The following is a 26,380-nucleotide window of genomic DNA, read 5'->3' on the forward strand; positions in this document are numbered from 1 at the left end:
GCTTTAGTAGAGTAGTCTTCGTTGGTCGTCGGAATTAACCTCTAGAATACAGGTAATATTTTTAAGAATATTTTTTCTTTCTGGGATTCCAATTGAAGAACTCTCGTTATTTTCTAAGCTTGTACATTGCCCTGCCATCTAGACAAATCTTAGGAAAATAATATCAAAACTTGTTCGTTGTTGAAGTCATTTTCAAAATATAGATGGCGTTGTTCAATATACTTGCTACCAAATACTGTGAAAATATTTGCTAATTCAAAATAAGTCAGAGCATGACATAGCTTTATTCAATAATAGACATGACTTGTAAAATATTACTTGTTATGATTAAGCTTGATAGTTAGATCGATTATTCTAAAAACTCTTGATAACTGTGACTTGATCGAGACTAACGATAAAGGTATTTATGTACTTCTAAGCTATCAGGGAAATTAAAAAAAAATCAGCACCATACTGTTTATTTCAGCGTCAAAAGCTTTATAGGATACAAAAATGAATGAATAATGTTTACAACATAAAATAAATAATTCTCCCAAGTATAATTATACAGATCAATAATGCAAGTCAATTCAAAGGGTGATCACCTTTACAAAAGGTCAAAGATTTATTATGCATTACATTGGCACAAAGTCCTTTACTTTACAATAAATAATAATGAGTGAATCCAATAGGAACAGATCAATAACAATACCTACAGGTGGGAAAGGACATCATAACATCAAATTTTCAATCATAATTGCACTAAGTACCTACAATAATAATGCTGTTTTTACAGACTTGCTTTGTAAGAATCATGAATTCTTAATCAAATAAAAATAATCAGAGATTACAGTAGCAATGTATCTTGCTGTGTCATGATGTCACTTCCACTTCAAAATAATATCAACAAATGATGTACTCTAAAACAATTAACATAGGTATGAGCAGGCACTTATGAAATACAATCAATAACCAAGGATAAAGATATCAAAATAAATGTTCAATAACTTCCTATTATTAATTATCAATTATTTCTCTTGTGTAAGCAAAAACACAATATACAGAAAATTTATAAGCTGTCACGAAATTATCATTGCATTTTATAAAAATTGAAAGAATATTTTGTATGCAATCCATACAATAGACTATTAATATTATGTATAAATCCCATTTTAAACCTCTTTATAAAAACTTTTATACTTAGTGCTAAGTTGAATGTAGACAGTATAATTGTATAAAAATAATGAAACTATAAAAACATACATCACATGATAATATCAAAGCTACCTTATTACATAAGGGTATAGACCTATGGCCATGTACCAACATTTTTCTCTACTAAGTATTTTTTTTTAATATTGGAAATCACAAATGCATAAATATTTAGAAACAGATAATGTATTGGTTTTAAACCAGTATTTTTCAACCCTATTTATGGTATAACTCCAGTACTTACAAAATAGTAAGCTGCTCATACTTCTAAAGTATTTGCAACTCTTGAAAAGAATTTGAAAAAGAGGGCCACAAGTTGAAATACATACATTGTATTAAACTATTACATATTATTCAATAACAAATTTTATCATAATAAACATAGTTATTAAAATTGCATTTAAATACAATATAAAATTAGTTAATTTCTTTTTATCATTTCCGAGATAACCTGACCTTAATTATCTTAAAATAATTTGATCATAGGTAACCCCAACAAGCGTTTCACGTGATTATCATAGCTTACATTAATTTGTCACAGTAAATATCAGGCAGTTTAAAGAAGTGGATAAGGCACTCGCACAACCATTGTCATGAATTTAAATGGTCCCATTAATCTACTATTATTAATATCATGCAATAAATTGTAAATACAATAAAAAGAAGTTCTAGTATCAAGAAAATACTTTCACAAATAAATCTATGTTAGTTAAAGTGAAGGAATGCAGAGTAATAAATAAGAGAAATTATAAATAGTTGTGATAAAATTGGAATGTACCTTAAACTTAGAGAACTGATTACATCTATAAATGTTACAATTTATTATGCAAATATCATAATATCAAAAACCACAAAAGCAAACCACCACCAACAACTTTAACCAAACTAATATTTAACTTAAGATAGAGTAGGCTTTTGCCATTTGTATGAGCCACTGTACTTAAAGTCGTAGGAAGCAAGTTTGCTGTCTGCAGCTGGAGGCCCACGGGACCCGTACACGTAAGGAACAGGTTTAATACGCTTTCCTTCCAGTTCTTTCAGAACAGGCGTAAATATACGCCAAGCCTCTTCTAACTCATCACTTCTTACAAAATGCATTTGTGTGCCAGTGAATACATCTAAAATTAGTCTCTCATATGCATCAGGGACATCTGCTTCTTTGTAACGCATGCTGTAAGTAAGGTCCAATTCAGTTTCCACCAGGTCAAATTTCATTCCAGGCGATTTGCTCATCATCTTCAAATATAAAGCTTCACCAGGCTGAACACGAATCACCAACTCATTCCTCTTTGCATGCCCATTAAAGATATCACCAGGTACATCTTTGTATTGAATCCTCACCTCTGCTTTTCTCTCATTCAGAGCTTTTCCACATCGAAGAACGAAAGGCACACCTTGCCACCTAGCATTATTAATGTGAAGAGCAGCAAGTGCATATGTAGGTGTCACAGAGTCCTTTGGAACAGTTGGGTCCTCCAGATATCCCAACTTTTCTTCACCTTTGCCTTCAGGATTGCCAACATACTGTCCAACCAGGATATCATTCAGCTGAATAGGATTGATGTGGCGTAATACTTTTACTTTTTCATCTCTTATATCATTTGGATTCAAAGTAACAGGTTTCTCCATGGCCACAAGTGACAAAATTTGCAGAAGGTGATTTTGCATTACATCTCGGATTATACCAAAGTCATCAAAGTAGCCACCTCTGCCCTCAGTACCAAATGGTTCTTTAAAGGAAATTAACACAGATGCAATATTCTCCCTGTTCCATGAAGGACTGAATATTTGATTGGCAAATCTGATAGTCATCAAGTTCTGAACCATTTCTTTACCAAGGTAATGGTCAATCCTGTAAATTTGTTCTTCTTTGAACAGACCAGCCAGATGATTACTCAGTTTCTGTGAACTTTCATCGTCCCTACCAAAAGGCTTCTCAATGATGACTCTTGTGAAGCCTTTAATGGACACACATGCATTTCGTATATTCACTGTAACATCTCCAAATACAGTTGGAGGCACTGCTAGATAAAATATTCTGTTAGCCACAGGGCCTTTTTCAAACTTACTAATGAGTTGGTTGAGCATTTCATAGTCTACTCTCTTGTCATAAGAACCGGCAAAATATTCGTTGGCTTCCCAAAATTCCTTCAATTTCTCTTCTTCTCCTGGACGCACTTTCAAATATTTTTTACATTTCTCCTTTACCTCAGACATTGTTTGCTTCGTACGAGCATAACCAACAAACTTGGTGTGGCGAGGTAATAGATTGTCTCTATATAAATACCATATAGTCGGGTAGATCTTTTTTCTTGCAAGATCTCCAGACGCACCAAGTAATATAAAAGTGTGAGGATATTGAAAATCTGTTTTGTTTTCCATTTTCACGTAGGTTATACACTTAATAAATTATTCGTATTATATTTCTGTGCGAATCGCAGGTGATGTGTTTATGAAGCACTTGATATTTATATATCTTAATTAGAGATAAAAAATTATTACTAAGCAAAAACTACACCAAACAGTAACGCCGGGAAACTCGACAATATAAACTTGAAATTATGTTAGCGAAGTATTTATATGAAACTTTTTTCAAATTGAAACTTACACAGTTGCAAGGTTATACCACTATACGGTTATTTGATTGGCTATTATTTAAGCTATATATTTTTTAAACCAATGGAATGTAAAACACAGGTAAAACTTTAAGTGACAATGAGAACTGACCTTATTATTTGACATTAACTTGACATTGAAAATAAAAAAAACACGTTCCGTTACGATCAACGTTCATATTTTCTGCGATCATCAATCCGTGACTAAAAGAAAACTATTTACAGATTTCTTTAAATTAGAGCATAGAAAAAAAAATGGTGTTAAACATTGACCTAGTGTTTTATAATATAATCTAAGTAAGCGCAATAATTAATATTTCAGGATTTCAAAATTATGACAGCTTAAAATTTATAAATCGCTAATATTTATTTTTAATTATGTAATTAGAATAAGAGACAGAATAATTATTCCAGTAAGAAATTAGGTAGCTTCAAATTGCTAAGAACATACTGTAAAAGTATGGAAACTGCTATTAAAAAAGTTTAATATAATACACTGTCAGTACAGTACGTGTACACCAATAACATCGTTTAGTCAATCAACTTTTTAAAATTAACAATAAATACAAAAAAATATTTGCAATCAGTAGTTTTATCACTAATCGTGATTGCTTTGTTCTCTACGGTGGGACTTTGTAAATTGAATTCTTATCATGAAACCTAAATGGTATGAAATTTCCGAACGAAGCTCGTCTGTGACGTGACGCGTTGTTTTATGTCACTTCACTGAGAATTAATTGAAATTGGGTTATTCGTGATTCCTTTATAAATATCAGCGATACTAAATGCTGTATTTCATAAAACTAAAGTTTTATTACCAGTGTGTTTCATAATATCATTAAAAACATTCGTGGATAGCGAGGGGGTGTATAATTTCGTCTTCGTATAGGTATATTTAGTTCAACGACCTTGTTTCTGACAGGTTCATCGTTAGCCACTGAACTGTTCTATGAAAGTGGTATATCGTAAACGATAGATAAATTAAATTCAATGATGGAGCCCTCGAGAGATTCAGGTAAGTGGTTTTGTGTTATATTCTGTCTACAAAGACTAGTAATATGAAAGCAGACTGTCATTGGTCACATACCCTGTATCAGTGACAGTGAGTGCCTTGTTTTACATTAAAAACAACTGTTCCTACGAGTCAGTAGTTAGTTTGTAATGTAGGCAGCTACTGAATGTTTTGTTTATCTAAGCCATTGTGTTTAGTTTATATTTGGCACAAGACTTATGATAACAGTACTGATATGATGTGGTGTGGTGTTGAAGCATTGTATGGGTAATATCAGAATGAACAATAACAATATTCAAAAGACATAGATCAGGACTTATGTGTTAAAGAATCATCACAAGTCTTCACAATTCTTACAATTATGTTACTTGAATTAGTTATCTACATATTGGATTTTTTTTTAATTGAACTCTGTAGTTTTATTGCTATTGGGCTTCGCTGAATAGTCTGTTAATTAATTAATTAGTTAATTGACGATTAAATACAATATATATGAGTACATAAAATAACATCTTATTGGTGAAAAACCAAATAATGATCATAAGTTACCTACTTACAATTTTAATTTTCTAAATACATTAGGTAAATATAGGAAGTATATATTTAGTTATTGTTCATGATCACTTGAAAAGACCCTAAACTTTTTTCTGATACAATCAGAGCCCTGTGAATATTTTTTTATATATGAAAATTAAAATACTGCTACATAAAATAAGCAGTTAAGTTCTGTACAATGAAAAATTGTATTCTTGTGCATATGCTAAAATCTGATTTTATCATAAATTCTGAATTTCTCTTAACATAAAATATGTTTTAGGATAATTTTAGAGTCTACAGATTCTACTTTATATTATACAATCTCTAAAGAAGGCAATCAAAACAAAAAGTCAATCTGTGTTTTTTCAATGTTATTAAATCTAATATCAGTCAAAAAGTGTAGATAAAAATATTATCATAGTAATTTCTTAGGTATCAACAAAGTCTGGGTTTGAATTAAATTTGATATTGAAACAGAATTTATATTAGAGAATTTGTTTGAAGAAAAATATTAAATTATATTATTGCAATTACCTATTAACATTTAATCAATTTAAATCTCTTAAACTAAATATTTATACATTGTATCATTTATTTAATTATTAAAATTCAAGTTTACAAAAATATTAGCTTGAAGAAATCATTTTGAAGTGTCCTCAAAATGTCCTAGATGGCGCTTTTAAAATAGTTCCTTGTGTTCACTCTAGATGGCGTTACAAGTTAGTATGTTATAATATTGTTTTGTTATTCCGTGATTATCGTCACGATAATTAGTGAACATTTTTAGCAAAATCTGACATTCGAGACACATTTTTTTTAAAAGCACTGAAGGTTTTTTTATTACTAGGTATTTAACTTTAAACACACTACCCCTATAAACAACAGTGTTGCAGTATAGTAAACAATTACGTTTAGATATAGACCACCCATAATATGAGAGCCATTTGTGCTGACATATAACTAAATGTTCCAAAAGTGAATAACTGAAGCTAAAAAACAACAAGCATTTCATTTTTTAAAGTTGCGTTTCTCCTATCTTTCTTCATATCCTGACAATCTATAGTTTTATATTTTTTTGATAATGATCGCAAATATATCGCAATTTAGATTATTACGAGTTTGCTAATTCAACATACATTAGCAGATTTTTGGTTCATTATGCAGCCAAATCTAAATACAGACATAGCTGATTTGCTACAGTTAGTTACTAACAGTTAGTAGCTACTAGTGGGTAGGTAGATACGTCTACGTCCTTTACTCGCAAATATTTTTTATCATTTCACTTGAATCATAGTCGTTTTAAATATTTTTTACAACGCGTAATAAAGGGTTTTAATTAAGCCCAAAAAATCTGTTTCATTAAAAATCGTTAACATTATCCATTAACAAAAAAACAACATAACTAGATTTTAGTCGGAATGCCGCAAGGCAGTATTTTAGGACCATCTAATTTTCGTGCACCCGTAGTTATTTATCTCCTATAACGATCTTAAACCACGTAAAACACCAATATTTATAAGAAAATACGTTTTTAAGGTGGTTGTTTCTGATAACAGAAACAAAAGTAATTAATTTTCCAATAAAGATTTCCCGCGAACGCTTCAAGGTTGAATCTGTCAAAAACACGGCTGTTATGAAAAGAAAACAATTTTGGTTTGGAAAAGAAAGCTTACTGGCGATTGGCTATCAATCTTGAGTTGTTGTTGGGGAAGGCAGTTGTTTACTTTATTTAGTCAATTTTAAATGGCTTCAAAATCAAATTAGCTGAAGTTAAATTTTACAATAATGAAGGTTCTAGATGAAAATAAAACTTATTAAGAAGACACAAAGAAAGTACAACCATAATAAAACAGAAAGTTAATCTCGTATATTAGTGTAAATAATTAAAAGAAACACAGTTTATGCTTACATAAACAAAATGAGAAAAGGAATGATAGTTACTCCACATAAAATTAAGAAAAGTTACAATAAATAAAAATATAGCACTACAATTAATTAAGGACCCTCCAAGGTCAGCGAACTAAGTTAAAACAAATTTCCTTTAATTAAAAAGAAGATACCGACTGAATTGAGAACCTCCTTTTTGGAAAATCGGTTAAAACTACTCGAAAGGCAACCGATAGGTGTTGTATTTTTTAGAAACAGAGTTTCAGTGTTCTCAATACATAAAAATGTTGAAAAAGGGATTAAAACTTCGCGTAACCCTTTCATATCGGAATTGGGCTTAACACGGATTTTTCGAGCTTAATAAAATATGAAACGTGGATAAAATTTCCAGGAGAGCGCAATATTATTTGAAAACAAACACTATCCATTACCTGCTGATTTTAGACTTAATTCAGATAATGCGCGCTTAGTGACAATGTAAGAAGATTAAAATTGCTTTGAAAAGATAACGAGTCTTTCGTCGATTTATAAACAACCTGTTTGTTTGACGCAAAATAAAATAAAACTATTGCTTTAGAACCTCACGTTTTGGTTGTAATAACCAAACAGAGTAAAGGTTAAAATATGAAACCAAACAATAATCAAATCTTTAGTCAACTTTAGTAGATCCTTTTGATTAAAAGTACCTATCCAAGTAATGATTAATTGAAGATATGGAGCCTGCCTGCCAATAGGTTAATAGACTAGTGAATAAGACAGATCCAAGGAATGGAAAGGTCGTATAGTCTAGCTAGTCACATTGCATGGTGCGGTTCGAAGGACTAAAGCACGTGCGATGCGGCGCGACAGGCAGCGCGGGCGGGTGGCAGGGCGAGGGGTGCGCAGTCGTGTGCAGTGGACCACTCGACGTCGCACAAGGTCAAGGAGAATGATTAACAACGAAAATACAGCAAAACAAACGGTGGCGAAGCGGGGTACGAGCGGGGACGCGACGCGCCAGTCAGAGCAGCGACGCCGCCCGCATCGGCCGCGAGACCGGCGCCGCTCGCGACATTTACGAAAATCGATGCACGATCCGTAACCGGCATTTAACATTAATTAACTACCGTAATTTTAATATTAATATTTTATGATAGTCGCCATGACGGGCTCCGCGCGCATTTACCACCCATGTTTGTGATGTGTCACTCGTGTTGACTGTTTAGGGTTGTCTCACGATTTTCAACTTTGGAAATAAGAGCGCATTTGGATCCTATGCAACTACACAGCCGTAATTCATATCATCGTCAGCTGGTGTTTCTATGATTATGTATGCGATATTTATAGCTCATATCTTCGCAATTTTTGTGTGGAGATAACCAGTTCGTCAACTTGCAATGCAAGTAAATAATTGTTAGTAGAGTTCAATATCGATTAATTTAAACATATATTTTTATCGTTAATAACATTAAATTTATTTTTTTGAAATCTTTCTTATGTATTTTAAGTACTTTATAATATTATTTAAATCTTTAATGAATTAGGAGCGAGTAATCAACAAAGCATCAGAATATATCTACATTTTCAATCAATATCTCGCATTGACAATCTCATTTGAAATTTCAAGTTCACAATATTATTTGAAAAAGATTTTCATAAGTTATTAAATGTTTAAAATTAAATATAAACTTTTCTCGATTTACGATTCAAGTTAAAATCAACAACGTTAACATAAGCAATATAAACTTGTAATGTTTTAATGCCCTTATGTCTTTATCTGACACGAGTCGTAAAGAGCAATGCAAGGTTGCAAGTGTATTGACTCTAGTGTTTTGAATAAATTTATCTCTGTGCTCTATTGCTCTAGCTGCTGCATTTCCATTCTTGTATACCCCATTTTCATATCAAGATAAGACAGAACTTTCCTCATTTGATAGTTTGACGTCAGGATGATGTAACCGAGCACCGAAAGCGTGCCAAAGCAGACCGTGATGAGATCGGAACCTCCATAGTTTCGTGATCACACCAGGATTGATGCTGACATCTCTTTGCTTTCCTGGCTAATTGGCTTTAGCATAATACTCTGTAAGGCCTTTAATAAGGATCGATTTAAACATTTAAAAAAATCCTTCGCTATCCTTAACAGATTAGAGAAAACTGGAATATTAATCGTCCATTTTGAATCGTTGGCCTCTAAAATACAGCTCAGAGGTTTCCACTACCACTACTTAAGAAGTTCGAATGGCTCTGAACTATAGAACAAGCTCCAAAAACATTTTGTTCCAAGAAAATTCCATAGTTCTCATTTAATAGACGTAATAATGTAATTAAAAGAGAAAACTTATAGTTGAACAAAGAAATTAGTTAATAATGTTTTCAGAATTCCTTCTAAGTTCACCATCTATAAATATTTTACGTTGGTTCTGTGAAATAATGGACGACAAATGCAAAACAACAAGACAATTGTAAAATTACCACGTACCAGTAACTGAGGCAGAACGTTTGATGTTGTCGTCGTAAATTATAAACCCATGGTTATAATGAATTGATTACCTTGCCTTTAATTGGCACTCCTTTTAAATGCTCTGCTTATTTCGTCTCTCTGATCTTCAATTGTTGTATTTTGTGAGATGTCCAAAACAGATTCACCTAAATTAAATTCTTCGGATCTATCATAAATGCTTTCGTTTTGGATTTCTTCAATAACGATATTTTTTTTCATATTAACACCTGTGTCGTCGCTAAATGAAAACCAATTATAAAATCCACCTGAGAAATCATTGAACACATCGTAATGTGCATTATTATCGGCTATTGAAACACGGTTATTATTTTTATAGCTGTTATCCAAGACAAATACAAGACAAGTTGTATCATTGTCAAGGTCTTCCACTATGTACATTTGAATTCATCGCCGCCCTCGTGGTATTTCACATATGGAATACTAATACGATGCATTACGTTTTTATTAACGCCATTCCATCTTGTTCCGGATTTGTTTTATATCTCCACCTTACTTGAGACTCTTTAGTATAAATCAAATTATTTCGTTGATGAAATTCGTTTAAAGTTCTTCCAACCATTTATCAAAATAAATTGTAAAAACACAATATGATCGCGTCTGGTGCTGAAATTAATTTCAAACCATTTTTCTTATTTAGGCTTTTCTCGTCTCATTTTATTGAATTGAACTTCATTCTTCCAATTTGATCGTCGTTTTTGTTCTTATAAGTCGTATTTGTTCATCTTTATTGTCTTTTAACGTAATTTCTAACAGAGCTGATTGAGTTGATTCTTTAATAGCGTTTGTAACCGCTTATTAAAATATTTTCAAATTTATTACAGCTTGTTAAGGAGTGTTTAGTTTATTGTTGTTGCGTGTACCTAATCGCAGGCGCGAATGCCGGGCGTCACGTCACGCCGCGGGAAGTGTTACTCTCTGGCTTGGTCACGGCCAAGGTCTCGTGTCGACACAGCGCTAGCGTCATTATGTAACGTTTGGGTAAATGATGAAACGCTCTACTTCTCATTATTTTTAATACAAACATATGATGTGGATGTTATTTTGCGTGGGCGATAATAGGCGATATTCGATTTGATCAAATCCTTCTCGATTCACTTTCTTTCACGCATCACATGTATTGACGTTAATTTGTTATTAATAGCGTTTCATTAATGCTTAAATTAATGAGTTTTAAGTAAGTCCAAAGTACAAACGTTTGATTAAAACAATGATTAATGCCAGTTGCCTGTTAAGCCACGTGATGTTACCCATTATATTATTTTTGCCATCTTCCATGTATGTATCTAGTTACGAAAATGTAACCTTGTTGGTAGTTTTTGTTTGATAATATGCTTATAAAAGCAGCATACATAAGTATGAGTTTTGGCATCTCATATCTCATAACCCCATATCTCTCTTCAAAGTCTACATCATTGAGCACAGCTGCTAGCTGGTAGATGACTCCTTTTCTGTCAATTTTCTGCTGCCCTTCTAACTAATGGATTTTAATAAGATTTTCGTTTGGTCTCGCAGATGTCCCTATCGGCCAAAATTAATGACTGATCTCAATCCAAAATCTGGGGATTTCGATCGATTTCTATCAAAAACGGAGATTGATTGGTTATTTATTTCTGCCATATATGAAATACGATTGCTTGTAGTACGTCCAGATCCAATAGAATTATCGTGTTTTCCTGTGGTTGGTAGGAAAAATTTAGTAGCAATTCCGATCCTCTAAACCCTTTAAGAGCCTTATTTAGGTCTATGGCACAAAAACGATGATAAACTGACGATTCTAAATCGAATCACGTATCGGTTAGAGTATAAAACACGTATAGGTTAGTAATAATATAATTACCACGTCGTCTCACAATGAACGCATCTCTGTGTGGAAAATGAGCATTGTTTTGTAGTTGGAGTTCCGGTTGGTCTCCCCGCGCCGCGCGTCTACCGGCTCGCCTAGTGCAGACTGGCCAGCAGCGGCATCGCTGAGCGATCTTGTGCACGAACAAAAAACACCTGTAGTCGTCAGCGAATCGCCAAGGTCGCAGGCCCCCGCGGCGCGCTTCTCTCTGCGTTCCGTTTACCCATATCTCGCGGCGAATGCACGCGCGCCGCCCCCGCGTCTTTGACTCACCGTACACCCGCACGTCTCACGTCTGCCTGTTACGCCACGGGTCAAGTCTAGGACGTTGTTTTGCTTTACTTTTGTAATACTTTCAAAAGGATGCCAGAGCTCCCTTTAAAAATTTATGGAAATCAAACCATTCTTCACCAACAATAAAATGTCAGTGAGGAGTAATACTTGTCATAGTCGTTATTGCCGCTCAAGTAGGTTTAATATTGAAACGTAGAACTCAGGTGCAAAACAAAGAAAGACAATATGTAAAATCAGAGAGTCTGATAAGGTGTTGCGCTCGCGCCGGTATTGTCGCAGTGTAAGCTATTGTTAATGTTAATTGTGTCTGGGTAGCGCGCGTTAAGTCAAGGTCGATGCAGATCGATAGCGCTGCCGGAGGGGGACAGCGGCAAACAGAATCTATATCGACATACTCCACATGCACGTATGCACGCACGTCATGCGGATCAAAGAAAGTGCAGGAAAGTGGAAACATTCCTTGATAACGCGACAAACTGCTCTACGCTCACTGAGCGCTGCGTAATTCTTACTTATCGAGTAGTTGCATCTTTTAATCTCAAGAATATTTTCACGGTTAATGCAATTGAATTCTTGGCTCGGTTTGCACTTTCATCATAACATAATTATTATCATACTGTAACTATAAATTATGTTGTTACAATATGTAATATTTCCTTTGTGGAGTTTATTACCGGTAGTGTTGGTGTCCGCTTAGTCATTGTCGGAGCGATTCCCTTTGTGTAGCCCATCAATCCCGACAATATCATAATGGCTCAATTCATTCATTTCGTGCTTGAAGGCGACGGTATGGCGTTTTGCTAAAGCCTTTGTCGCATTGTCGATGGCGTGTTTTCTTTAGTCTGGTTTCGGTATTGATTTGTTGCTTTGTTGTACACGCTCTAAGTATAAATAAGCTCACTTACGTAGATTAATTTACGAAAGATTCTCCTCTTCTCACGAGAGGCTATCAATTACATAGACACGGGTCGTCAAGGATACGGCTTGATTGACAGGTCCGTGTAAGGTAGTTCTATGATATAGGTGCTTTCCTACACCCTAAACCGAACGTAAATGGATATGGACAAAAACACGCCTGGCTGCTTTTCGAATTAAAGTGAATTTTATCAAACGCCTACGCTGAATCCCATAAATAAGATAAAGATAGTATTTGCATGTTTTCAATGCTACTTTTTATAAAGCATTTTGTAATAAATTTGCATTGTTTTAGATATGTATACCGAATATTAATCTGTTGAAACCAAGTCTTTGCTGATATGTTCTTTGTATCGAATTAAAGGGTTTATTTGTTCATCTATATCGATCACGATTATTCGTTTACCGAGCGTCTCAGTATGTGGTCCAGATGTAATCTAATATCTCGTTATTGTCTTATTTATTTTTCTGAGCCTAACCCTTACAATGTACGGCGTTACACTAGCTTTATTTATCGCAATCCGTACAGCTCTTATTACGTTTTTGGTACTAAGGACTTAATAATTGTGTAAAAAATTATAGCTCAAATTATTGTCAAAAGTCTGCAATAAATCTAAAGTGAGGCTTTGGGCAGGCTTTCTCTGATCTAGATTTCAGTTGTTATTACTCTTTTGGAAATAGAAATACCCAATAATGCTATAGGAATCCGCACATGGGTTCTACAATCATGGTTGCGACATTTGGACTAATTAAAATAGCCATAAATATAAAATTAGGTACAGTAAAAATATTAAAAAAGTTAGGACCAGTGAGAAATCTCTTTGTAATATTCAAACGCATGGCCCTAGCCAGTGGAAAGTTGTCACTTTATGCTTTAAAATCGATACAAGCTTGTTATTGAAGTGATATTAAATTCGTGTCCAAAAATAATAAATAATATATTGTGCAATATTAAAGCGTCAAGGTGTTTACACATTGTTTGGTTTAGGACCGGAAAACTTTTTGCCGTCGATCTATGACGAACACCCTCAACACGTGCAACGGACGTCCCTATACGCACAGCTCCAAGGCCGCATATGTCGCACATTCGAACAAACATTTGGCCATGTTTTGAATTATCTACTTTGGCCAACAAAACCCCACACTTTAAGCCCAACTGCTATGTGTGCTTCGTTATCAGCCAGCAAGTTGTAAAGATACAACGGATACCAAATATGTACACCATAACTTTATGACCTTAGCGCCAAAAAGCTTAACGTTGTGTGTGCCCTCGCGAGATAAATAAACTTGAAGAAATATTTGATTTTGCGAACAATGGATCGAATGAATAAGTACCATTTAATCGCGCTAGGTTTTTCTAAGTGACATAGCGAATTTTTATATGGTAGAGGCTATCGCAGGGAGTTCGGTCTCTGAGTGACGTAAAACTTAATTACAGAAACGCGCCGCAGCCACGATCATGAAGGCCGACTGCTAACAACCACAATTATTTAGATGATTCCATTCTAACATATAACTATATTTTAGATTATCTAGTTCAATTCAGAATCATTTGCAGCTTTAAAGGCAAAAAATGTGATTATAGCAACTCGTTTTAAACATAAAATGAGATTTATTCACGTATGATTGTATGCGGACCTTGAGCACGTCGGGTGAGACCTTCACGCCGGTAACCGCGCGGAAGTTGACGGGTACATTTTTTTGTCAAATTCGAGCTTGTTGAATTTTAGTGCGCATTAGTCACTAGCTAAGCATCAGCGCCGAAGCTCGTGGCGCATTGTTGACGAGTTGCACTGCGATAGCGTCCCGCCGGGTGCAATAACAGTCGCTATCACAATGTCACTACGACGTCTGCTTTGTCCCCGGTCGCGGCACTGACGCTTTTATCCGTATCTCCGGCGTCGAACGCTCACTTACATTTGCACTTATTATTTAGAAGCCTAAGCGCTGCTACCATAATTCACGGTTTGATCTTACGGAGCGTAAATTGATCGTGACCATCGCAGTGCGCGCTAAGTTGTCCGTCACTTGTGTATCTGTGCAGTTTCATTGTGAACGTTGCTGAAGTGCAGTGGGTTGATAGTGATGTGAGGATGCTTGTGCGTGGCCATGTCAGTGGCGAAGAAAGACAAGCCGACTATGTCGGTGACGGCACTTATCAACTGGGCACGACCCTTGCCTCCGGGCCAGCAACAGCAGCCGATGACGCCTACGTCGCCTGGCAGCATGCTCCAGCCGATGGCTACACCGTCTAACATACCGACTGTTGACTGTTCACTGGATATCCAATGTAAATATAAACGTTTCTTAGTAAATATAGTCTAGGAAAATACTTGATCTCTTGAAATGAAACGGCTTTCTATAATCAGGCAGACAATAAAGAAACACGAATTATATTGTCGACGCCGCTGGACATGTTTATGGCACCTGATGATTATTATAGCTCTTCAATTAATAGGCCCAGTTATAGAAAAATATGATTTGTAGTTTGCAGTTATAATATGTGTGCTAAATATGTAAATGAAGGCTAAACATATAGGTGAGCTGTTTCAAGGTTTTCGCTGTGGATTCCGTTGTTCCATATCTGTAGATGTCTAAAGGATTATGTTATTGAGGAAGAAAACACATAATACTATTAATATCAACATAATAAACAAGGTAACCTAACCGCAAAGCGTGTCAAAAATGACGATATTAGCAAAACAATAATTCGACTGTGTATAAACGGAGTCACTCAGTTTATTTATATTGATGACATTATAATTACAAAGGTTAAGTTAGACAGTCGGAACTGCGATTACATTTTTACTTAGGTAATACCTATTAGAATAATAGATTCACACTGACTATCTATTACTTAGATAGAAATTCAGGAAACGTTTAATGTAATGGGAAAAGGTATAAAAAGCAAAAGTACTTACATAATAGATAACAAAAGACATGGAAACCGAGTTTTCAATGTCATAGGCTCATGGTGATAGGAATAGTGTATCACGCTTCCGTTTCATTGTAATTCTGTTTCAATTAACATGATAGATAGTGTCAAACTATACAGCCCGTTGGTAATCTAACGCAAAATTCAATAGCTTCTAGTTTTTCACACGAGTATGATCAAAATCGACTCAAGTATCAAGATTAGCGCGCGTAGTTCGAACGCTTTACTCGTTCTTGATACTTTCTGCCAACACTTTGATGTTCTCTAATAAGCACGACAATTTGATGGGTTCTTTTTTTAGTCGAGAATATAAATCATTAAATTATATTATGAATAGACACGTCAAAATACGCCCGAAATAGCCGACCTGTATGTAAACGCCCTTAGTGCGTGATTTTGATTGAATACTCGTGATGGAAACTAGATTTGTGTAAAAAACACATTATCAAGATTTTCTTTTTCCATTCGGTTTTTCCCTTTCGTACTACATCTAATTTTATCGACAAAAAAAATAATTTGGGGGTTCCATTGAAATGATTTTTTCGGTAAAAATAATTCACAAATGATTCACCAAAACATTATCAAACAAATGAAAAAAGTAATGAATTAGTTAGCCGAGGTTATTAGCTACCGTTTGTCGTTTTTTTTGTTTCTACGACGCATACAACATTTGATATCAAAAAAAGTAAAGAAAATATTAAAATAGCCATAACTTTTATTTGACCCCTTCGACCCCCGACTTTTGTCGATATAATTAGATGTAGTATTCAGCCTTAACGGGTTAGAAGTCTAAGCCTATCACATTGTATAATATTTCTGCGCTGAATAGTCATGTAAAGTTTGAAATGTATTCCCAAATAATTATCGGAGTTGAATTAAAATTTTAAATTAATAAAATTTAGTTAATCAACTTGTTCTCACTGTATTCAACAGGTTTGATTTTCTCAGACGTGAGGCGGAGTTTCTGTCGCTGTATGCGTGCGTTTAAAATCTTTCTTTTCCACTGATTTTCGTTAATTACTAAGATTAACATGAAATTATACGATAGATCTCGTTTCGCGAGAGTGAAAATCGTTATTACTCGCTACAATTACATTCTCTTTGAAATAAAACTCAATTATAAAGCTAATTTGAGCTGTCTTCGACTCTTATAATTTGCGCTAACAATGTAAAGCAGTTTTTATATTTGATTATATAATAATTGTTTATTTATACGAGTTTGAAATAAGATTTTGTAGTCAGACAGTGTGCTACCTACGTAGGTCTTTACCTCGTTATACCTAGGCAATTTTCTTAGCACATTTATGATATGACTAGGTAAAAAACATTACCTAATCTAAATGCTAACTTGTAGGTAAGTCTTACACGTGTCTAGATTTGAAATAGTCTAACGAGTTTGTTTTATTCATATTAGTTACATAACCTGCTTGAACTAGTTGATCTTAATGCGGAATATTACATTATTTTTACTTAATTACAATTAATTAAATAATAAAAATCTTACTTATAAATGCGTATGTTTTTTACTCAATCACGTCAAAATGGCTAAAGAGATCGGAATGAAATTTGGAACAGGGGTAGATTGGGTTCTGGAGTAACACATAAGACACTTTTTTCCCAAAAATAAATCATGCACGACATTTGCATTGAAAGGTAATTTTTTATTAAAATATGGGAACGAATAGGTCAACTCTACTGACTAATTTTGGTAACATTAATAATTCTCAAAATTCTGGGTTCTTTAGCTTATTCAATAATAATGTGAATGTCTCAGTGATTGGTCTATTTGTGTGGCTTTCCGTTCAACTCAGACGGGGTCGCGAACAGTTACTTGTAAATAAGCCACAGTAACTTATTTTCACCATGAAAGAGCAATCACTTGTGGGTTTTCTTCAAAGGGCTGTAGTTTTCAAAAGTCCTGTTTCAAAGACCCCAGTAGCTACCAAAGAAAGCCCCAAGGTGAATGGAATAATATAAGAATTTGACTACCACAGTTATTTGTGAATGAAACCGCCCACAGACATCTAAAATTAATTTTTCGATATAACTTAAACATTTGTTTCGTTGTTTGATTAAGAAAAATGTTGTAATACTTAATTGAGACATTTTATTGAGCTTTATCGCGCATTGTCGTTGGATCTCCCGTTTTAGGGTGCTTTTTCAACAGAGATTTGCTATGCTACGTTACTGTGGATGCGTTTCGCTTCCACCAATCATATTCATTGGTACACATAGCACTTGTGGAAACGGAATGAATTAAGCTATGTGTTTTATATGGAAGATGCGTGTTACGGATGGCTTCCCTCTATCGATACATCGTATACTTGATCTGCGTCGTGTTCCCTCGCACAGCTACATAGCTTAGGATCAGTGGAAACGGTCACATAGTTTCATAGCTTAGTTATTACATCTTCGTAGCATAGCTACATCTCTGGTGAAAAAGCAAGGTGGATAAGGGGTGATGTTACTTTATGAAAATTCCAAAAACCATTACTTCAGCAAACACAGTCCATTTCGTACTGTTTTCTTAGGCTCTAAGCGTCCTTACATGTGCCATTTGTGTAAAATAGAAAAATATTTACTTGCCACACACACACGTGCAAAAACTATTTTAACTGCGGTTTATGATAAAATGTGTTGAGAACACTATTAGATATAGGCCCGTTCTAATTCTATATTTGAATTGATACTATAGCCTTTACAATAAGAATAGTTGCTCTAGGTCAACTTACTCTAAAGTGTATAATTTTGTTAATGCATTTTATATTTTATTACGATGTATTAAGGTGGAAAATTTATTAAAGAAAGTGAACACAAGGATATCTTGACGTGCTGGTGTCAGTAGTTCTGTTCATCTTTTCAAAACATTGTACACAATGTCTTCCGTCAACGTAGCGTAGGCGTGATTCAACTGTGGTTCGGAAACTTAATAACTCTTTGTAACAAACCTTGAATGTTCCCAACTTGCGAGTATTGTGATTTAAATGTCAAACGCCATAATATTTTGAACCGTTTGTTGTAAGTCAATTATATTTGGAACTTTGAACACAATAAATATGGAAACTAGGTACCTGAGGGTGCTTTTCCACTACAAATGTGGTATGCTACGTCACTGTGTATGCGTTTGGCTTCCACCAATCATATTCATTGGAACACATAGCATAGCACTGGTGGAAACGGACTCAGATGTCTTTTATATGGAAAGATGCGTGCTATGGATGTCTTCCCTACTATCGATGCATCGCATACTCGAGCTGTGCATCTTCCTCACACAGCTACATAGCTTAGTTTCAGTGGAAACGGTCACATAGTTTAACAGTTTAGCTATTACATCTTCGTAGCATAGCTACATTGCACATCTCTGGTGGAAAAGCACACTAATACTCAAAATAACACGAGACCCACGTTTCTTTAATGTATTTGAGCGTTTAGAAATTTGTATTAAGTATTTTGCATCTCTAAAATGTTATTTCAAGGTTATTTTTTTCAGGTAGGGGTCGAATGTTATTATAATTTCTAATGTTAGTTGTCTATTAACATAAGTAGCCTGCTCATGATTTCATCAGGTAGAGAATCAGAGTCGCCATTGCAAAAGTTCTGCATTTTTAAATGAGTAAATATATAAGTAGTTTAAGGAAAACACACTTGGAACCACCAATGCCGTTTAATGTGAACAAGTATGACATAAGCCTGACTTTTCTCTGAAACTGGATTTTGAATGTATGATGAAAATGTGGTTTTGACAAATGATATAATAATAGTATCAACACCACAGCATGACTGCATCGTATGTGCAACATAATTGAAAACCACACTCCATATCAGGTCATACATTTCGCGTAAAACTTATACAAAACAAATATTCTAGGCTTCGATTGCTCATAATGAATTTTTATTACGGACATAAACACGTAACTAACAGTTTTATTGATAGTTTATGATATAGATAATTATTTCTATTTATAATACAAACTAGTTACCAAAGACCCATAAGAAAAAAAAATCTAACAACTGGTCGTAAAAAGGAATTTGGGAGGTCGGAAGTGAGGGATCGGACGATTTCTTGTTCTTACGGTGACGTAAGTCCTAAGTAGTATCTTAGGTATATACATTACGTAGCTACTTATATGAGAAACGGATGTGTTAGCAGCCAAGCGGCAATGTATACTCGTTCGTGAAGATAATGCTTGTCTTTGACCGACATCAAAAAGATCAAGTTCATGTTTCTTTTTATGCTCTCAAACTTGGAGATCGTAAATCGAAATTGTATTTTTTTGGAGTAAAATTTTATTATACTTAGAAGTTCTATATCTTCTTCTTGACGGAGGTTGCACATTTTAACTTATGAGTCTGGTGTTCGGAGGTAGTATTTACTACGGATGTTCATTGTGAATAGTTGGCCATATTGATCAAGTGGTCACAAGATCGACTTTTGAACAAGACAAGAGAACTTCGGGCTTCAGTGTCTCGGATCTGAAAATTCTACAGCAAAATTACTTATAACTCTATGACAATAAGCTAGCCTAGCCCCCTTTAATAAACAAGGCGCAATATTATGTAAAATAATTTATGTTTATGGTAAAACGTATTGATTTTCCAGTGTTTGCGTGTATATGCAGTAATGCATTACATACAAACGAAGCGCTTACATATTAATAAATGGTAAATGATGTCATATTTAAATAAAACATGATTATCGATGAGGGTGTGGACTGCTTGATAGGTACTTATAATGTTTATATAGAAAATGGTTTTACTATTTAGTAGGTAGGTTTATTATTAAGTAATCAGTCAGAAGCGCTTTAAGAGTTATTATCAAATCGTTGAGAAATTAATTAATCATTTGATAGGTATATTCCTCTAATAAAACTCTAAATGACTTAATGGGCTCTGTTTTGTTTAGCATTTTGTGGATATAGGTATCTCTATTTATAAAATGTTACATCAGACACACATCAACAGCCTATAAGTTAACCACCAGTGACCTAAGGCCACGGAGAGGGTTTGAGCATTAATCACCACGCTTGCTCAATGCGGGTTGGCGATTTCAAACTTATAAATAGAAATTATAAGCCCAGGTTTCCTCACGATGTTTTCCTTCACTGTTTATCAGTAGTGTCTAAATAATCCTAGAAAGTACATACATCAGGTTTAAGTTGAGTTTTTCAAGCGAAAATATTGAAGGATAATGCAAAAATGAAAGTATCTTTCTTCTCCAATCAGATGGAAAAGACACTTAAATCTTTTTTCAATAAATCTTTAATTGGTCGTAAATTCTCCGATAGAGGTACATTTTGCGTAAAACTCGATATGCTATTATGTTCAGGCACAGATGCTGATATTGAAATATTGCTCGATACCAATTCAAACGTATATTGACGGGAATGAAAAAAAATGAATTCACTCATGTGTTAATCTTTAAGATAAGTACACAGATTTAACTGTATCTAATATAAAATATCAGAAAAGAATCGAGGGGCTATAGATAGGATGTTAAAAGACAATGGCAATGTAAACAAGACAAACGACTACAGAAGCATGTTTTCTTATCCACTTAATAAATCAGATAATAATGTAGCTAATAACATTTATTGTAATTGTTCAACTTGCTCCAAACGAGAATATAACATTTACATTCTAAGAACACGTTCCCACAAGAGAATTGCGTCACGCATGCTTTTAAAAATGTTTTAAAACTTTCAATGCTTTTATCAGTTAGAAACACCTGAACATTTTCAATCATCGCTAGCCAAAATCATTCGATATTATAGAATCGTGGCAATGGAATTAGAAAAAATACATCTTCTAAGTAACCCGAGCAAAGCAAACGTGGCTTAGGAAATCAAAGGTTTTCTACTGCGCAATAGAACGAGGGTGGCTCTGCATGTTTATTTTCTTTTTTGTCTGCACCAGAAGCCCTCGGACTAATGAACCGGTTTTGTTGGTTTTTGGAACAACTGCCATCCATACTTTTTTGTTTTCCGAATTTGTTTAGTACACCATTATGTTCGAAAACGAAGCTTCTAACATTTTTTTACGACGACACATTGTTGTCTCTTTGTTAAAAATGTCTTAACACAATACAATTCCTTGCTGTGAATACAACACATGTCATTATAAAAATCCTTAGGTACAAAGTCGGCAAATGTCTTAGATTAGAACTAGACGAACTCAATATGTTTGCTAGTTCTAAAACAAAAATGTATTAACGACTTGACGCCTATAATTAAGATTTTCATTATTGAAGCAGTTCAAACGTTGATTAGATTTTTTATTACAGGGCTGAACTTAGAGAGCGGTTTTATGTCGCCGATGTCACCGCCGGAGATGAAGCCAGACACGGCGATGCTAGACGGCTTGCGAGACGACTCCACCCCGCCCCCTGCATTCAAGAACTACCCCCCTAATCATCCCTTAAGTGGTTCCAAGCACCTCTGCTCTATATGTGGAGACAGAGCGTCGGGAAAACATTATGGAGTATACAGGTATGTAATATTAATGTCGCTTCTAACTTGTTTCAACTTTATTTCGTGACATTTCTCCAAAGTTATTATTATGTAAAGACGGTCCCGCGTCGCGTAATAATCCTAAAATATTTTGTATACCATACGTGATGTTATTATCGACATAAATTAAGTTACTGCGGAGGTGTTAGGTTTGATCTCGATATTTTAACTTAACTCTCCTCCCTCGGGCCAGATGTTCGATAGATACAAGAGTTTCAATGTGGAGTTTTTGCTCGAATTTTTTCGTCTCTCCCATCCGGCAGTAAACTACGCGTTTAAAACTTCGAAGAGGCTGTATAAAATGGCAGTTATCTGAATCTTTTGGACGTCATATTCAAGAGGCGAGGCTTTTCTATTATCTACAATTTAAGTTGACCAGTGAATGTTAGTACCTTACGTTTGTTATGTGCGTGGGTCTTTGTCAATTTGTAAATCTGTCGTAGCAAGATTCATTCATTTTCGTCAGCTGTTTTGTTTCGGTGACGGCCGTAGTAGCAAGATGAGACGTTTCACAATAATAGACGAAAACCGTGTGTAAATATAAAATAGCCCTGAATATATTTTGGCAATATACGCGTTCACCTTTCATTATTGTTTTTTTAAATGCGACAGAGTTATAAATACGAACCAAATTAAGGGGTTTATGTCTGCTCAAGCGCTATTCGCTGGGGAAAAGTAGAATGGTCGGTCGTTACAATTTTATTTTTCTCTCCGTACCTGTCTGAGCAAGTATTAGATCACTCTTGGGAAACCTAGACTTTTAGACCTATTGGAATAGAATTAAATGTCAATCAATTCGTTTCACATTCAGTTACGGTTCGTGATGGGCTTTGAATTTTTAGTATTTTAATTAAAACACCAAAATGGCCGACTATTTTGAATTTTTACTGCAATTGAAGAATCTTGGCTTTGCGTCACGTTTTTAGATATGGTCTGTATTGATTGATAGGAGATATTAGGGTATTATACGTACCTATTAATTACGTCTATATTTGTGAGTCTGTCTATATCAGATTTAAGACAAGCTGTCAAAGAAATGTTCACAACAAGACGCTTATCTAGTTCGTCTTTAAATTTCCATAAAATTTTACTATTGAAGTCCACGAGCTTGTTATTAAAACATAAAATTACATGTAATATAAAACCTAGACTTTAATTAATTGTACTAAAAGTGGAGACGTACTGCGTTTGCCATTAAAGCGTAATTTAATTAAAGTTTGCGCAAATAATTGTAAAGATAATAACTAGGTATTATTAGTACATGATGGTTGTACCGTTTATTTGTTACGTTGATATAATATAAGTTGCTGGAGATGCCGCCGTCTAGACTCGTAGGTACGCTAGACTGAGTCTGTGTTACACAGGGCCCTGTGTGTCTGTGTGCGTGTACCCGTACCTCTAGCTTAGATACAACATTTATTGGTTGCGTGTAAAATGAATATTATGTTATGGCATGCGCAAAATTAAAGATTTTACACCTTCTTATTATTCTTCAACATTTTTAATTGAAGTTTTGTGGGCGTGGGACGATCGTTTATGCGATTCGTTTATATTTACACGTTTTAAACACTAGGAGGTAACTACAGAGTATAAAATACTCGCCTGGCAATACATTATTGAAACGATTTACAATTCTATCGATCAGTAGCCGCTCGTAATGCCATTCAGAACACATTTTTTTCACCTTGATATTTTTTTATGTTAATTTGAAAATCACGTATTGGTAGGCAGGTAGACTGTCATGTCATGATTTTAACATCGGATCGATCTGAATTTTGTGTCTTCATCATTTGTGACATTTCCCTGTAACTCGGATAAATTTGTCTGACACATTACAGTAATAAATTTGTTCTCTTTTCATTCCTATTAGTACGATAACCCTAGATTCTGATTAGGACTCGATAATATGAGTGGTAACTTTTAACCCCTGTTATACCGAAATATCTCCGTAGCCCTGTTTACTCGATCCCTTCGATGGAATCGAGGGACACAAGATTCGTGATGCGTAGTTGTGTCCACAAATAGACAAGGGCGACACTTGGTGAACTTAACCATATCTGGAGAAAAGGTTTCTGCGGTCTTTATTGATACAAAACACAAAATAGATCGTATTGTTTTTGTCCTGTAATATAAACAGATTGATCCAAGTGTCTATCGAAAACAATCCCTAATACTTCACGTCTAACGCGAAGGGCTTGATCAACAGCTTAATCTCAACAAATTCCCCGAGAATTCCCAAAATTTGTTTATTTTCGCCTCGTATAAATAATTATACGGCTATGATGAGATGTATAGAGTGTAAATTCGTTCCTTGGCACGTGTTCGGAGGCATGTACCAGTACATAGAACGCGTGTACCGCTATTTTGGTACCAAAGCTTTTTTGTGATATAAATTATTAGTGGTATTACAAGATAATGTGACTGATTCATTTGATTTGATATGATTGTGAGAGCAGCTTGTCATCTTGACTGATAATAATAACATTACAATTTGTACGTGGGAGTTACATGGTCGTGGGTAAATTATAGTCGTATGGACCAACCGCCGCGTTTATTCTATAGACGGGTCTAACTATATCGCATTAAAGCTACCGAATTATGGTGGGTAGAGAGGACAATCCCACTTAAACCATTTCATTCATCTATATAACTGTTCACTCATACTTAGAGAAAAAAGGGAGTAGGTAATAAAAATGTCTGCCTTCCATTTAATATAACATATAACCTTCTAAGTCTGAAAAGTACTATGTTGAAAACCGCATCAAAACCCGTGCAGCCAATTGCGAGATAATCGCGCACATACATATGCAGGTCAAACTGAGAACACCCTATTTATATGGGTTAAAAACAGTATCTACAAACCTCTACAGTAATATAGCCCTGTTGTCACAGAAAACATAAGAACGGCAACTAATCTCGAGCCAGTAGGTACATTGCGAAATGCGTTGTAATCATCCCTTTCCAAGCCTGATTTAATTTGTCGTTGGTATAACATTTATCTTCCACACGTCGCTTTCAGACGTCATCTTCACACTCAACCCCTTTTTACGCAGTTTACATAATACGGCCCTGTATTTAATGTCTTTAATCCATGTTCTGTATTGTCAAATGGGAATTTCTTCATTTGTTCGATTGTTTTTAGCAACGTAGATAATCTCTTGTTTAATAAGTCTTAAATATTGCACTGAACTTCATATTAGGAGTTGGTTAGGGCTCTCGTAGTTATAGGAATGAAATCAGAACTGTGTCTATCTGAGGGTTTAGTACGAGTTTGTTTTGTGTTTGCACTCTTATGGTTGGTTCATTCACACCGGCCAATCAGAACGCTGAAAGCGCTCTCGTTACGTTTTTGTAAAACGTAAACCAAATTCGTACTAAGGGTACAGGATTCAAGACAACCCTCAAAATCTTAGAGGAAATCTAAAAATAGTTTTAAATTAGCTAAAATGATTTACTTAGGCTACATTTAATTCAAGAGCGCTTTGCTTTGAGACATGATGTCATTTTAGGTTTTTTACCTTAATTCCTAAACGTGCAAAATCAGGGAAACCCCCTATCTGAAATATTCAGTCTGTGGAGCGAAATGCTAATCTCGTTTCTTACAAGATTCAAGTCTAATTACTTAATGAAACTTCTTTTAACACGGTTGGATAAAAATTATGATGTCGGCACTCCAGAATATCATCTATCTAATATCATTTATCTGTCTCGTCTACAGGCTTTTCGCTGTCTTAGGTCTTATTTCCAAGACCTTAACATATAAACTTGGGTACTTAATTACTGTCAACTTATAAATACATTTATGTACTATTCATAGCTACAGTATACAAATACACTAATGGAATCACAAAGAAACCTACTTAATTAATGCACGGATACCCTAATTTGCATCGAAACGTAATATATTATGTTCTGTGAGGCAAAAGGAAGCCTTACAATGTACGATCGAGTTAATTCTTTGATAGTACACGATTATACTGTGTAGTCTAAGTCTAGTAGTCGTGTTTTGCCAAGTGCAAAGGTTTTGTTCTCACTCCGTTGCACAGTATCGACCGACGCTATGTAAATTATGTTAAAGTAAAGCGCAATGGAATGTGAAACAAGACACACTTTGATGGGTTTTCATTTAATATCTTCAGTAC

At 34.6% G+C, this 26,380-nt stretch overlaps 2 protein-coding genes across 12 annotated transcripts in view; one reads left to right on the forward strand and one right to left on the reverse strand.

Annotated features, from left to right (window-relative positions):
• Nucleotides 1-442: 442 nt before the first annotated feature.
• On the reverse strand, nucleotides 443-3,929 carry LOC118273666 (glucose-6-phosphate 1-dehydrogenase). The gene has a single exon (XM_035590757.2). The coding sequence runs from the start codon at nucleotides 3,571-3,573 to the stop codon at nucleotides 2,089-2,091; it is 1,485 nt and encodes a 494-aa protein (XP_035446650.1). The 5' UTR covers nucleotides 3,574-3,929; the 3' UTR covers nucleotides 443-2,088.
• A 562-nt stretch (nucleotides 3,930-4,491) lies between these two features.
• LOC118273518 (protein ultraspiracle homolog) overlaps nucleotides 4,492-26,380 on the forward strand; it is a 50,535-nt gene continuing 28,646 nt past the window's right edge. Inside the window, exons 1-4 of one of the 11 annotated variants that reach the window (XM_050693970.1) lie at nucleotides 8,246-8,349; nucleotides 14,236-14,488; nucleotides 14,734-15,087; nucleotides 22,013-22,217. In XM_050693970.1, the coding sequence (XP_050549927.1) occupies nucleotides 14,907-15,087; nucleotides 22,013-22,217 (386 nt within the window). In that variant the 5' untranslated portion in view covers nucleotides 8,246-8,349; nucleotides 14,236-14,488; nucleotides 14,734-14,906. Of the gene's footprint in view, nucleotides 4,822-8,195; nucleotides 8,635-14,235; nucleotides 15,088-22,012; nucleotides 22,218-26,380 lie in introns of those variants that run through there. The other 10 variants (XM_050694118.1, XM_050694081.1, XM_035590526.2 and 7 more) reach the window with 10 other exon arrangements.

This window comes from Spodoptera frugiperda, chromosome 1 (genome assembly GCF_023101765.2).
Source record: "Spodoptera frugiperda isolate SF20-4 chromosome 1, AGI-APGP_CSIRO_Sfru_2.0, whole genome shotgun sequence".
Classification (NCBI taxonomy): Eukaryota; Metazoa; Arthropoda; class Insecta; order Lepidoptera; family Noctuidae; genus Spodoptera; species Spodoptera frugiperda.

What these genes read in the sequence shown, in the direction of transcription:
- LOC118273666 (XM_035590757.2), bottom strand. Translation starts at nt 3,573, where the DNA reads ATGGAAAACAAAACAGATTTTCAATATCCTCACACTTTTATATTACTT.